At 44.0% G+C, this 14676-nt stretch overlaps 1 protein-coding gene across 6 annotated transcripts in view; it reads right to left on the bottom strand.

The window, feature by feature from the left end:
- FAM184A (family with sequence similarity 184 member A) overlaps positions 1 to 14676 on the bottom strand; it is a 408528-nt gene that overhangs the window by 24765 nt on the left and 369087 nt on the right. For 4 of the 6 annotated variants that reach the window (XM_033938486.1, XM_033938489.1, XM_033938488.1 and 1 more), the window contains one exon: positions 14043 to 14189. The exons of the other annotated variants lie outside the window; for them this stretch is intronic. In XM_033938486.1, coding sequence (XP_033794377.1) covers positions 14043 to 14189 — 147 coding nt within the window. The remainder of the gene's footprint in view (positions 1 to 14042; positions 14190 to 14676) is intronic. 6 annotated transcript variants of the gene reach the window in all.

Raw genomic sequence — 14676 nt, 5'->3', positions numbered from 1 at the left:
TCTAAATCCTCAGTTCAAAAGCTTGACCAAGACTTATTATCTTCTAAACAATTTCAAGAGCCCCTAATTAAAGACAATGTGAACCTTAGAAGGAAAGTAGAAATGCTTGAGAATAACTCATGAAATAACAATCTGAGACTAATTAATTTTCCTAGACTTACAATGGTAACTCCTAGGGAGATGCTTAGGAGATACTTGGTAGAAATTCTGCCAGTCCCAGAGGATATTTTGCCGCCATTTTCTCAAGTGTACTACCTACCAAATAAGAATGGGCCTCAGCAACAGTTAAAAGAACCTGATCAAGCACCATTGAATGTATCAGAAATTGGGGGCATGACTTGGCAGCGCACTGTAATGGACGGCTGATTGTGAAGCTCCTCATCTCCGGGTATTTAAAGGCTCTTTTTTTTAGACAATCGCGGCTTTCCTCTTACTACAAGAAAAAGGATTTTGGAATATAGAATGGCTTCTACCAGGCAATCAAAAATTGAAGCAGCTTTCAAGTCAGGAGGTAGCGTGAAAAGGCAGAAAGCAGATCCGCTGACTCCCTCAAAGGTCCTGCTACCCAAGGAAGCCAAGGGGAATACTTTTGACATTGCTGAGCTTCGGTCCGAACTTAGAAACATTAAGCAAATGCTGCTAGAAGTGAAAGAAGTTGTCAATGTGTCAAAACAAATGGAAATTGCTAATGTTCGGGTAATGCAACTGGAAAACAGGGTAGATAAAATGGAAGATGGATTCATACAATACCGGAAAGATAATAAAATATTAAATGGGGTGACAAAACAGATGGAAGATTATGAGAACAGGGCCCGAAGAAACAATATAAGAGTGTTGGGACTTAAAGAGGGTTTGGAGGGGTCTTATCCTGTCTCCTCTTTGGAAGAAATCTTGCTGAAATTGCTTCCATTAACATTAAAATTTCCGTTGGAAATTGAACTTGCCCACAGCATTCCAACGAGGAGAGTTAGCAGTCAAGTGGGCCCATGACCGATGATATTTAGAGTATTACGGTTCCAGCAAGCATTGGAAATCCTTAAATTGGCAAAGCCTAACAGGAATCTACAATATAAGGAATATAAATTAATTTTTGTTCCAGATTTTGCGAAGATGACAGCGTGAGAAAGCAATTCTTATTATTGAGACCAAAACTGAAGGAATTAGACATTAAATGGTGTCAGGTCAAAAGCGCGCCGGGACAAAGGCGCGCGCAGACAATTGAGCGCAGTGCGGAGGTGCACGCCGCACAAAATTACTGTTTTTACGGCTCCGATGGGGGGGAGGCGTGGGGGGGAACCCCCCCACTTTACTTAATAGAGATCACGCCGCGTTGTGGGGGGTGTGGCGCGCCTTTGTCTTTTCGCCGACTTGTCTATGAACCCATTAAATATGGTCTCTTTTACCCTGCGACAATGCGGATTACATATGGAAATAAAACTTTAAATTTTGAAGACCCTGACAAGCTGACGGAATATCTTTCTCAGCAAACAAAACAGATGTCTACATAATTTCGCTCCAAAATACTCCATGAACCTTCATTGCATGAACTGGAAATTGGTTCGAGTAGGACAGTACCTTACTTTAAGGAAATAAAAACTTAATTTTTATTTAAGACTCTTTCTATTTTTGCCGAGACAATACTTCTCTTTCAGACATATCTGAGAATAATATTTCATCTTGGGGGAAGGAAATTTTTAGTACGTTGGTGAAGGACGTACTCTAGAAGGGATCGGTAAAGCGCTGAATTGATTAAATGTGCACAGGCGATTTCACTTGGGAAGGATATTAGTTTTATCTGTTTGCAACTGAATTGCTTTTAACAGTTACGCTTCTCAACAGTCACAGTGTTGAGATTGCATAATCATTCTTTTTCCACAAGCCATACTGTCTTGTGATTAGAGGAAGATCTGCGATGTTCTTTCCCTCCCCTTTGATATGATGAGGATGACGTTGAAGTGAGGCACGCTGATGGAAATACATATGACAAACATCCGTAGGAACCTCAGCATCTGGAAAAGACTCTTCGGTTTACTTGGTTAACGAGGATCTTCCGTGAACCCACATTTTCTGCTAAAAGGATTATACAGAAGAATGGGAAACTTGCCGCTGGAGGAACATGGAGTTGAAAATGAAGCTTACAAGTTGGTCGCCCTTCAAGTTGTATGAATAATTTATTGCAGCGTCTCTGAAGAGATCTATAGATTAGGAGGATAAGGAAGACACGGGAAACTTGACAATGAAGACTGAGTCTGATATGGTGCTTAAAAATCAGTCTCCCTTTGAGTTGATTGAACTAAAATGTCTCAATAGAGGTTAAGCTTAAGGTCTGGTAGTTAATTGTTAACACGGCCAATAAAAGTATATATTAATATAGTATTTTATTTGCAAACCTAAGCTTAAATAGGCATTATATAGGTTATGATCTTGTTTCTGAATATATTCACATATGTTATATAAAATTTTGTTTAGGGGAGGTGATTTTTTGATAAATTGTTAATGGAATTCAATACCCAAATATTATTTATTTAAAGTCCTTATTATCGGATAGGAAGCATTTAAGTGATATTTAGAAAGGATGAGGGTGGATGTAATTCATTTTAGGCAGTATTTTATTGGTTGTTTCATTAACAAAGATAGTGTAAATAAATTATACTTATTTTGAACCGAGGGAAACCCTCATATATATGTATTTGTACTTAATATGTGTTTAGAGGGGTCTGGGTCTGTAATGGTTTCATATTAAATTTATTAAATGGTAGCGCATGTAACTCTATTTGGTCCTAGGTAGAAATAATAGGCTTGACTCTAGACAGTTGGCTTATTAGGTACAATTTGGTAAACTGGTATTATTATTTCAGAAAGAGTATTGTACTTTTTCTTAATATTGTGACATAATGTCGGATGTGATTGATTAGAATTATCACATAGGGCTCCTTTTACAAAGGTGCGCTAGCGGTTTTAGCGAGCGCTAACCGCTACCGCCTCCTTTTAAGCAGGCGGTAATTTTTCAGCTAGCGTGCACTAATCTTGTGAAAAAAATGCTAGCGCACCTTTGTAAAAGGAGCCCATAGTATCTCATGATGAACCTAATATTAGTAATTGATATATGCCTAGGACAGAGATAAAAATATAGCTATTTATTCTTAACTAGTGTTTAAGCCCGTTACAATAACGGGTGCTAGAATAGATGTCTGTATGTCTGTTTTTTGTTTGTCTCTCTCTCTCTCCCTGGATGCTGTCTGTCTGTCATTCTTTGTGTTTGTGTCTCTCCCTGGTCCCCTGTCTGTGCGTCTTTCTTTCTGTCTGTCTCCCTGGCCCCCCTGCTTGCCAAAGCAGCCTCCTTTTCCTCTCCCCCTGTTGTGCAATGCCTGCCTGCTTCTTGGCCCCCTTCTGTTCCCCCCCATGATTGCTGTCTGCCCCCAGAACAACCATCCCCCCAAAGCAGCCCCCTTTCCCTCCCCCCCTGGCCCCCAGTTGTGCCATGCCTGCCTGCTCTGTGGCCCCCTTATGTGTCCCCCATGATTGCTTTCTGCCCCCAGAACAAACATCCCCCTTTCCCTCTCCCCCTGTTGTGCAATGCCTGCCTGCTCCGTGGCCCCCTTCTGTTCTCCCCCATAATTGCTGTCTGCCCACAGCACAACTCTCCTCCCAAAGCAGCCCCCTATCCCCCTGTTGTGCAATGCCTGCCTGCTCCATGGCCCCCTTCTATTCCTCCCCCCCATGATTGCTTTCTGCCCCCAGAACAACCATCCCCCCAAATCAGCCCCCTTTGCCTCTCCCCCTGTTGTGCAATGCCTGCCTGCTTCGTGGCCCCCCTTCTGTTCCTCCCCCCTCCCTGATTGCTGTCTGCCCCCAGCACACCCCTCCCCCCAAAGCAGCCCCCTTTCGCTCTCCCTCTGGCCCCCTGTTGTGCCATGCCTGCCTGCTCCGTGGCCCTCTTCTGTTCTCCCCATGATTGCTGTCGGCCCCCAGCACAACCATCCCCCCAAAGCAGCCCCCTTTGCCTCTCCCCCTGTTGTGCAATGCCTGCCTGCCTGGTGCACTCAGCACAACCCTCCCACCAAAACAGCTTCCTTTTCTGCCTGCTCCATAGCCCTTCTTTTTTGGCTTCCCCTCCCGTTCTTACCTCCCTCCATCCATCCATGGTTCCTGCCGCTTCTGCCGCTCCTGTTCCTGTTCAAAGCAGCCTGCTTAGGTTCATGGGCGGCTGTATTGAACCTCGCAGGCCGCTCTCCATATGATAGCATGTTCCTTCTGACGCGATCGCGTCAGAGGGAACGTGCTTCATGTGGAGCGGCCTGCGAGGTTCGCTACAGCCGGCCGCGAACCTCATCAGGCCGCTTCAAACAGGAGCGGCAGCGGTTGGTGCGGGAGGGGGGAGTCATCGACTTGTTCCCTACCAACACTGCTGCGGCGCAAGGGGATCGGGGCCAGGTTGCTAACGGGACAGCCCCCAGCCCTCTCCTTCCTCCCCTCGCGGGCTTGGCAGATAAGTAATTCCACGCTGTGGAGGCGATCGTTGGCTGGTTGCGGTCCCGGCTTGGAGAGGGCAGGGGGTGCTAGCGGCCGGCAGCCGCCGCTCCGCAGGTGGAGAGCAGGGAAGGGCGCGCATGTACACTTGTCTTGCATGAGGCCAGACCGTAAGCCGCGCATGCGCACTTCCTATGGGTCACTACAGCTCACAGAAAACCGGCGCACGCATAGGAAGTGCGCATGCGCAGCCTAGCGTTTTATTATATTAGATGTTATTTATTTATATCTTTTATGGATTAATGATACTTCTATGTTGTAAGAGGAAATATAACAACACCTGGAGGGAGCTTTCGATGGTTAGTCTATATGGGTGCTCCCAAGCAATCCTGCTATTTATTGGGGAGGGGAGAGTGATATTGGGGGGTTATTTTTATGGGTTTTGGATGTGTAAAATTGTGGGTTTACAGATTTGTTTTAATTAATTTTTGGTTTATATTTTATGATTCCTCTTTACTACAATTCTGTAATGGATTTGAAACTGTTTTCTCTAAATGTTAATGGGCTCAGTCACCCAATTAAAAGGAAAAAAACCCTTGATTTCTTAAAGCGGCAGGAGGCAGATGTATATTTTATCCAAGAAACACACTTATCTGTTGGAGGGGGGATGGGTGAAGCAGAATTTTTTTTGCCCCGCTGAGGTGGCTATCCTAGTACATAAAAAATGTATAACAACATTTGGGGCAATTACAGCAGATCCTGTGGGAAGATGGCTTAAAGTGGACATGAGCTCAGGGAAAAATATTCTGACGCTTTTGAACATTTATGCCCCTAATGCAAATCAGAATGAATTTTTTAAGTCTCTTCAACAGCTAATTCTGCCACTGGCTTCTTTTAATTTGATAGTAGCTAGGGACTTTAATACTGTTATGGATCTGTTGTTAGACAAACAACCCAGTAAATTAATAAAATCAATTGGTTTAGATAATTTAGCACAGTCCTGTGGTTTGAAAAATGTATGATGAATTCTTCATTTTAATGCTCAGGAATTTTCTTTTTGTTCCCATGTACACAAATCATTTTCAAGAATACATTATGGGCTCCTTTTACTAAGGTGCGCTAGCATTTTTAGCGCACACAGGATATTACCATGCACTATTGCAGCTAGAACTAAAGCCAGCTCAATGCTGGTGTTAGCGTCTAGCACGCAGGGCAATGTAGTGCGCGCTATTCCGCACGTTAATGCCCTAACGCAGCTTCGTAAAAGTAGCCCTAGATTTTTGTTTCAGATAAATTAGTTCAACAGGTTACAAAAGCTAGCATAGACCCAATTATTTTATCAGATCATGCTGGAGTTTGGACTGAATTTAAATTTGTTGAACAAGATTGTAGTAGACTTGTTTGGAGATTCAATAATACATTGCTTGAAGATTCAAACTTTCATGAGGAATTTCAATTGAAAATGAATGAATATTTTCAAATCAATGCTTCAGAGGAAATCTCTTTAGAAACGTTATGGGATGTTTTCAAGGCTACTATGAGGGCAGATCATCTTGTATTCGGCACATATGAAGAAAATGTTAAAAATGGAATTTTCTGATTTGGAACAAAATATTAGGAATTTAGAATCGCAGTTGGCCTTGGAATGGGAACAAACTACTTTGCAGGCTCTCTTGAAAGCTAAATATAAATATAATGAGATTTCCTCACAAATGGCTAGGAAGGATTTGTTTTCTCAACAGGCTCTGTATTATGGAACTTCGAATAAAGAGGGAAGATTATTGGCTAACTATCTCAAAGCCAAAAAAAAGAAAAGTAAAGATTGTGGCTATTAAAGATGAGAAGGGTGAAACACATTCTCAAATTGGAAATATTTCATATGCCTTTGTTACAGGATGGGAAAAAAATGATAAATGATGAAAGGGTACTAAGGTATTTCAACTAACATGGGGTCCGTTGACTAACTTTATAAATAATAAATTATTGATTTATTAATACACTTCTGAGTACAATTTACACATCCAAAGGGTAGGCGGGAGGGTTGGGGATATCTTAGATTTTTATAGATGTTAAATTGGGAAAGGTTATTGAAGGAATTTTTTCTGAAAGATGAATGTGCTTTTTCTTGATTTATTATATGTACCTTTAACTATTAATTGCACTGTTGCTGGTTTGGAAAATCAATAAAGATTATACATATATATAAAAAAGAATGTATCAGAAATTTTGGAAACATCAGACAAGGATATAGTAACATCTTCCACACTGATTCTAACTGTAGCTCTTTCAATTGATAATGTATGATTATTGAATCTTTTCTTTAAGAATAAGCAGAAAGAGTTTCTTGAATGAAAAATACAAATGTTTCATGATCTTTCAAGAGAGACGCAAAAATGTTGCCGAGAATTTCTTCTTTTGAGACTAGGGGGTCATTTCATTGGGGGCTATATTCTATTTAAGACATCCTTGTAAGTGTATTGTTTGCCATCGCTCAGTTAAATATGTTTTCTTCGAACCTCAACAATTAACTGCTTTTTTTGGCATTATCGCGACTGGATGGGGAGAAATCAAAGTTTATAGCACATCTTAAATATATAGATTTATATTTTCCTGTATCTCGCTTATATGAAGTCTTGGATCCTAATATAGAGGACTTGAGCTGAGTTAGCCAAAATATTATATTTCTTTTGTTTTTTGGGGATTGTTAAGGTGTAAAGCACAGTTACTTACCGTAACAGGTGTTATCCAGGGACAGCAGGCAGATATTCTTGACTGATGGGTGACGGCACCGACGGAGCCCCGGTACGGACACTTTTAGAGTGATTGCACTCTAAGAACTTGGAAAGTTCTAGAGACCGCACCGCGCATGCGCGAGTGCCTTCCCGCCCGACCCCGACGCGCGGTCCCTCAGTTAAGATAAGCCAGCTAAGAAGCCAACCCGGGGAGGTGGGTGGGACGCAAGAATATCTGCCTGCTGTCCCTGGATAACACCTGTTACGGTAAGTAACTGTGCTTTATCCCAGGACAAGCAGGCAGCATATTCTTGACTGATGGGTGACCTCTAAGCTAACAAAAAGAGGGATGGAGGGAAGGTTGGCCATTAGGAAAACAAATTTTGCAAAACAGATTGGCCGAAATGTCCATCCCGTCTGGAGAAAGCATCCAGACAATAATGAGATGTAAAAGTATGGACTGAGGACCACGTAGCAGCTTTGCAGATTTCCTCAATGGGTGTAGAACGGAGGAAAGCTACAGATGCTGCCATAGCTCTAATTCTATGTGCCGTGACAGAACCTTCCAGTGTCAGTCCGGACTGAGCATAGCAGAATGAAATGCACGCAGCAAGCCAATTAGATAGCGTACGCTTAGAAACAGGACGTCCCAATTTATTAGGATCAAAGGACAGAAAAAGTTGGGGAGATGATCTGTGGGGCTTAGTACGGTCTAAATAGTAAGCTAAAGCCCGCTTACAGTCCAAAGTATGAAGAGCCTGTTCCCCGGAATGAGAGTGAGGTTTAGGGAAAAAAACAGGTAGTACAATAGATTGGTTGAGATGGAACTCAGAAACAACCTTAGGGAGAAACTTTGGATGTGTACGTAGAACCACCTTGTCGTGATGAAAGACAGTGAAAGGTGGATCAGAAATTAGTGCATGGAGCTCACTGACCCTCCTGGCAGAGGTGAGAGCAATAAGAAAAAGTACCTTCCAAGTGAGAAACTTGAAAGAGGCAGTAGCCAAGGGTTCAAATGGAGGCTTCATCAAGGCGGAAAGAACCACGTTCAGATCCCAGATCACCGGAGGTGCTTTGAGAGGTGGTTTCAGATTGAAAAGACCTCGCATGAATCTGGAGACCAGGGGATGAGCTGAAAGGAGTTTCCCCTGGACCGGCTCATGAAAGGCCGTAATGGCACTGAGATGAACTCTGATGGAAGTAGACTTGAGACCAGAAGTAGACAGAGAAAGCAGATAATCCAATAGAGGTTCCACTGCAAGAGACTTGGGGTCATGATGATGTAGGAGGCACCAAGAAGAAAACCTCGTCCACTTTTGATGGTAACATTGTAGAGTGGCTGGTTTCCTGGAGGCGTCTAGGATGGAGCGAACAGGCTGAGATAACAAAAGATCAGTTGAAGTCAGCCCGAGAGATACCAAGCTGTCAGGTGTAGAGACTGCAGGTTGGGATGGAGGAGGGTTTCCTGATCCTGTGTAAGCAGAGATGGAAACAGTGGAAGTAGAAATGGATCCCTGGAACTGAGTTGAAGTAGAAGGGAGAACCAATGTTGTCTGGGCCACCGTGGAGCAATCAGGATCATGGTGGCTCGTTCCCTCTTTAGTTTGAACAAGGTCCGAAGCATGAGAGGCAGAGGAGGGAAAGCATAAAGGAATAGATTGGACCAATCCAGAAGAAACGCATCCGCTGCCAGACGGTGAGGAGAGTAAAGTCTGGAGCAGAATTGGGGCAACTGATGATTGTGAGGAGCTGCAAAAAGGTCCACCTGAGGAGTGCCCCATTGTGCAAAGATGGACTGTAGAGTCGATGGGTCGAGAGTCCATTCGTGGGGTTGGAGAACTCTGCTGAGCTTGTCCGCTAAGAAGTTCTGTTCTCCCTGAATATAAATCGCTTTCAGGAATAAGTGGCGCGAGGACGCCCAAGACCAGATTCTCTGGGCTTCCTGGCATAAGAGGCGAGAGCCCGTTCCCCCTTGCTTGTTGATGTAGTACATAGCCACCTGGTTGTCTGTGCAAATTAGAAGGACTTGAGGAAATAGAAGGTGTTGGAAGGCCTTGAGGGCATAGAACATTGCCCTGAGTTCCAGGAAATTGATGTGATGCTTCTTTTCCTGAGGAGTCCAAAGGCCCTGAGTTTGGAACTCGTTCAGATGAGCTCCCCATGCATAAGGGGAGGCGTCGGTGGTGATGACCAGATGATGAGGAGGCAGATGGAACAGAAGGCCCCTGGAGAGATTTGAGGATATCAACCACCATTGCAGAGACTGACGAAGAGACGATGTCACAGATATGTGTCGTGAGCAAGAGTCTGTCGCTTGAGACCACTGGAGAGCCAGGGTCCATTGAGGAGTGCGCAGGTGAAGCCGTGCCAGGGGTGTGACATGAACTGTGGAGGCCATGTGACCCAAGAGAATCATCATCTGCTTTGCAGAAATGGAGTGCTGGGACAGCACCTGCTGACAGAGCGATTGGAGGTTGTGAAGACGGTTGTCCGGCAAGAAGGCTCTCATCTGGACCGTGTCCAGTACCGCTCCAATGAATTGAAGTCTCTGCGTAGGCAGAAGGTGAGACTTGGGTATATTGATTTCGAACCCCAGTAGTTGTAGAAAAAAGATGGTCTGGTTGGTGGCCAGAAGAACAGTCTGAGATGAAATGGCCTTGATCAACCAATCGTCCAGGTAGGGAAAAACCTGAAGGTGGTGGGAGCGTAGAAACGCTGCCACCACTACCAGACATTTTGTGAACACTCTTGGAGAGGAGGCAAGACCGAAGGGGAGCACTCTGTATTGGTAATGACAGTGATTGATCATGAAGCGAAGGTACTGTCTGGAGGCCGGATGAATTGGAATGTGAGTGTAGGCCTCTTTGAGATCGAGAGAGCATAGCCAGTCGTTGTGATCGAGGAGAGGATAAAGCGTAGCTAGAGATAGCATCTTGAATTTTTCTTTGACCAAACATTTGTTGAGATCTCGCAGATCTAGAATAGGTCTGAGGTCTCCTGTTTTCTTGGGTACTAGAAAATACCGGGAGTAGAATCCTTGCCCTCTTTGGTCCAGAGGAACTTCCTCTATGGCGTTCAGAAGCAGGAGGGACTGAACCTCCTGACAAAGGAGGGCAGATTGAGGAGTGTGCAAAGCAGACTCTTTTGGTAGACTTTGGCCCGGAAGGGTGTGAAAGTTGAGAGAGTAGCCGTGGCGGATGATGTTGAGGACCCACTGGTCCGAAGTGATAACTTCCCACCGGCTGAGAAAGAAAGACAGTCGTCCTCCTATCGGTTGAGGGAGGAGAGGAGATGGTTGAACGCTGGCTATGCCCTCGAGTATCAAGTCAAAAGGGCTGAGTCGATTTTTGTGGAGGAGGCTGCTTAGCTGGTTGTTGCTGCTGAGGCCTAGGTGTTTGCCGTTGCTGTTGCCGCTGCCTCCTAGGTTGCTGAGTGGAAGGCTGCAAGGGGCGAGCCACAAAACGCCGCTGATAGGCCGTTTGCTGTCTGAATGGCCGTGAAGGTGGAGGTTTCTTCTTAGTCTTAAGAAGGGTATCCCAGCGGGTTTCATGAGCCGAGAGCTTCTGGGTCGTTGAGTCCATAGAATCTCCGAACAGCTCATCCCCTAAACATGGGGCATTAGCCAACCGGTCTTGATGATTAACATCAAGCTCAGAGACTCTGAGCCAAGCCAAACGGCGCATGGCTACAGACATGGCTGTTGCTCTAGAGGTAAGCTCAAAAGTGTCATATATAGACCTTACCATGAATTTTCTGAGCTGGAAAAGAGCTGAAGAGCACTGATGGAAAGCCTCACGATTCCCCACAGGAAGGTACTGCTCAAAGGAAGCCATGGTGGTAAGGAGATGCTTTAAATAAAACGAAAAATGAAAAGCATAGTTACCAGAACGATTAGCAAGCATCGCATTCTGGTAAAGTCGCTTACCGAATTTGTCCATGGCTTTACCCTCTCTGCCAGGAGGGACAGAGGCATAGACACTAGCTCCCAAGGACTTCTTGAGGGTGGATTCTACAAGAAGAGACTCATGAGAGAGTTGCGGTTTATCGAAACCAGGAATAGGGATTACTTTATAAAGGGAATCCAATTTGCGAGGAGCTCCCGGGACAGTAAGAGGAGTCTCCAGATTCTTGTAAAAGGTCTCCCTCAGGATGTCATGTAAAGGGAGTTTCAAAAATTCCTTTGGAGGCTGGTCAAAATCAAGAGCGTCCAGAAAAGCTTTGGACTTTTTAGACTCAGCCTCCAAAGGAATGGAAAGAGATTCACACATATCTCTTAAAAAAGAAGAGAAAGAGGTGGAATCAGGCTTGGAGGAAGTGTCCTGAAGTACAGGCTCGTCTTCCTCTGACAAACATTCTCCTTCTGACAGAAAAGGTTCTTCAGAATCGCCCCACAGATCAGGGTCTTGAATATGGGGACCACGGCTCCGAGACTCCGGAGTGGACGGGTCCAGGTGTCGGGACTTGTGTACCGACTTACCCGACCTCATCGACGCGGTACCGGGAGATGTTATCGGTTGCCCCGGAGCCGAAGTCTGTACCGATTGGTGAAGAGACTTGGGCTCCGGTGCGAGGACAGGCATCGATACCGATGAGGCCGAGTGTACCGGTACCGAAGGAGTGGATGGGGACAATATAGACTGTTCCACAATCGGTACCGGTTGCCCAGTGGAGACCGACACCGGAGGGCTCGGTGTCAGGAGAGCTGGAAGGAGTTGTTTAAGCTGTTCCCTCAGCTGCACCTGCAAGATGGCCGCAATGCGATCATCGAGGGAGGGCACCGGTACCCGCTTTTTTTCTTCTGCGGTACCTGCGGTGCCGCTCTACGCCCCGGAGATGAGGAGCCCGATGTCGAGGGACTCACCTCAATAGGGGCGGAGCGCTTCCGCTGGCGTCTCACGGTCGGCAGGACTGGACTCTCTGCACTGGAGACCGGAGGACGTTCCAGCGGGGAAGGCTTCTTAGCCGGCTTACCTGGATGTTGCGACGCCGACGCGGTATTGCGTGGCGTCGATGAGGTGGGTGCCGACGAAACAGGTACCGAAACCGGTGCCGAAGACACGGGGTCGGACATGTCGGTGCCGAAAAGCAGTCTCTGTTGGATTTCTCGATTTTTGAGAGTCCGCTTTTTCAAAGTGGCACAGCGGGTGCAGGTGGCGGCCTGATGTTCCGGACCCAGACACTGAAGGCACCAGTTGTGTGGGTCTGTAAGTGAAATAGGCCGTGCACACCGCTGGCACTTCTTGAACCCGGGCTGGGGGGGCATGAACGGAAAAACGGCTTCTGCCAAATCGAAGGCCGAGGCCTCGATGATGGCAGTAGGCCCCGCCGGGGCAAATCAAGAAAACTCGACAAAAAAAAATAAGATTTTTTTTTTTTTTTTTTTTTTACAAAAGAAAGAAAAAAGTAAGGGCAAAAAAAACCCGAAAAAGTTTACGCGAGCGGGAAGGCGAATGAAAAATACTTTCAACAGCCGTTGAAAATGCGACTTCTTAGCTCCGCGGAAACTAAGAAACTGAGGGACCGCGCGTCGGGGTCGGGCGGGAAGGCACTCGCGCATGCGCGGTGCGGTCTCTAGAACTTTCCAAGTTCTTAGAGTGCAATCACTCTAAAAGTGTCCGTACCGGGGCTCCGTCGGTGCCGTCACCCATCAGTCAAGAATATGCTGCCTGCTTGTCCTGGGATAATATGTTTTATACTTTAACGAATGTAATATCTTCTCTAACCAGTTTTCTGTACAAGTGTATACTCAGTATTTAATTTAAAAATTAATAAATAATAATAATAATTAAAAAAACTTAGTTTAAATGTCGGCGGGGACTTCTTCCGCTGTCATTTAAGCTAAGTTTTACATATATATAAATTGCATATGTAAAACATATATTCAATAAATTCAAAAGAATATTGAAATCAGTGAAAATAATATGAGACCGATGAAGATGGTGTAGTATGCTAACTTATGTGACAAAATTTGCACCAAGGTCTTAAAAAACGGTGAAGTTTTTCTGTAAAACATTTAGGGGTCCTTTTATTAAGGTGCACTAACCAATTTAACGCGTGCTAAAGATTAGTGCGCACTAAATGCTAAGGTATCCATTATATCCTATGGATGCCTTAGCATTTAGCACACGCTAAATCGGTTAGCGCACCTTAATAAAAGGACCCCTTAGTGAACTTTGCATTTAAGTATACTATACATTAGGCAGATTTGCAGCTGGTTCAACAAAACTACACTGAAAACACGCCAATTAAGAGTACACATCCTGAATCAGCCATGAATATTGGATTGGATTTATTACATTTGATATACCGCTTGTACGTTGAGTATTAAGTGGTTAAAAAATACTAATACATTAAGAAACGCTGGCCATCGTTGGTGTTAATAGATCTTTTTTAACAGATAGGCCTTTTAATTTTTGAAATTTCAGTGGATTTACTTGCATTGCACAGAGCACCAATTTAATTTGTATATGAGATTTTGTGTTTTTGCCTATGAGGTATTTTACCCTATTATACTTTTTCTGTAGAGTGGAGGTTGGGATACGAGACTTTTTCCTCTTCATTTTATTGGTTGCTCTGCTTTTCTAAACACATGTTGCAGTGCCCCTGTATTAGTGTTTGTGATACACATATGTACTTATATTGTTTTTGATGACATGTAGAAGTGTGTTTAGTTATTATCAGAAAATAAAACATCTTAAGGATAGCTCACTTTGCTAGCTTTTCAACTTGGTGCATTAACAATAAAAAGCAACAAGTAACCCAGATGTGGCCATCTACTAAGGAGAATACTGCAATCAGACTTAATTACATAAAGATTTAGTTTAATCCAGTTAAACTTACGAAATTTGTAAAGCTGAGTTTATTTCTGTGAGAAGCTCTTGAGTCTTATTGAAATCTGCCAGCATGCTTTGCTTCCCCCTGATGTGGTCTGTTGTTAATTCATCCAGCTCTTCCTCATGTTTCTTGTTTAAATCTTGTTCATGCATCCTTTTTTAAAATTAAATACATTTATACAATTTTCAGTGATAGTTATGCTTATCTATATGTTCAGTATGAAGAAAAGAAGATTATAAATGTACGTTGAACTAGATCCTCTGTATATGTCAGGATGAAAACACTGTACTACAAACATAGCAAATTGTGAATCATTTGTGAATCATGTTAACCTCTGAGCACATTGGGGAGAAAGGGATAGAAAATGAATTAAATAAATACACTCTATACACTGTAAATGTAGAGTGTATCTCTCAGTACTGAGAAGTGGTAAAATGAAATTGAAAGCAATGGCACTGGTTAATATTTTGGCCAGAAAGCCAAAGATAGATGTAGATAATGCAGGCAATTGATGCAGAAATATCTTTCAAGGATGACAGATTTAAGTAGAAAAGGATAAAAAGGTTGAGGAAGCTATCTGGCTTACAGATATATGGAGAACATGTTTAGAATATGTTATTACAAGGGGCTAAAAATACAA

Source organism: Geotrypetes seraphini, chromosome 3 (assembly GCF_902459505.1).
Source record: "Geotrypetes seraphini chromosome 3, aGeoSer1.1, whole genome shotgun sequence".
Classification (NCBI taxonomy): domain Eukaryota; kingdom Metazoa; phylum Chordata; class Amphibia; order Gymnophiona; family Dermophiidae; genus Geotrypetes; species Geotrypetes seraphini.
The sequence above is the reverse complement of the archived record's forward strand: the minus strand, read 5'-3'. Positions and strand labels throughout refer to the sequence as shown.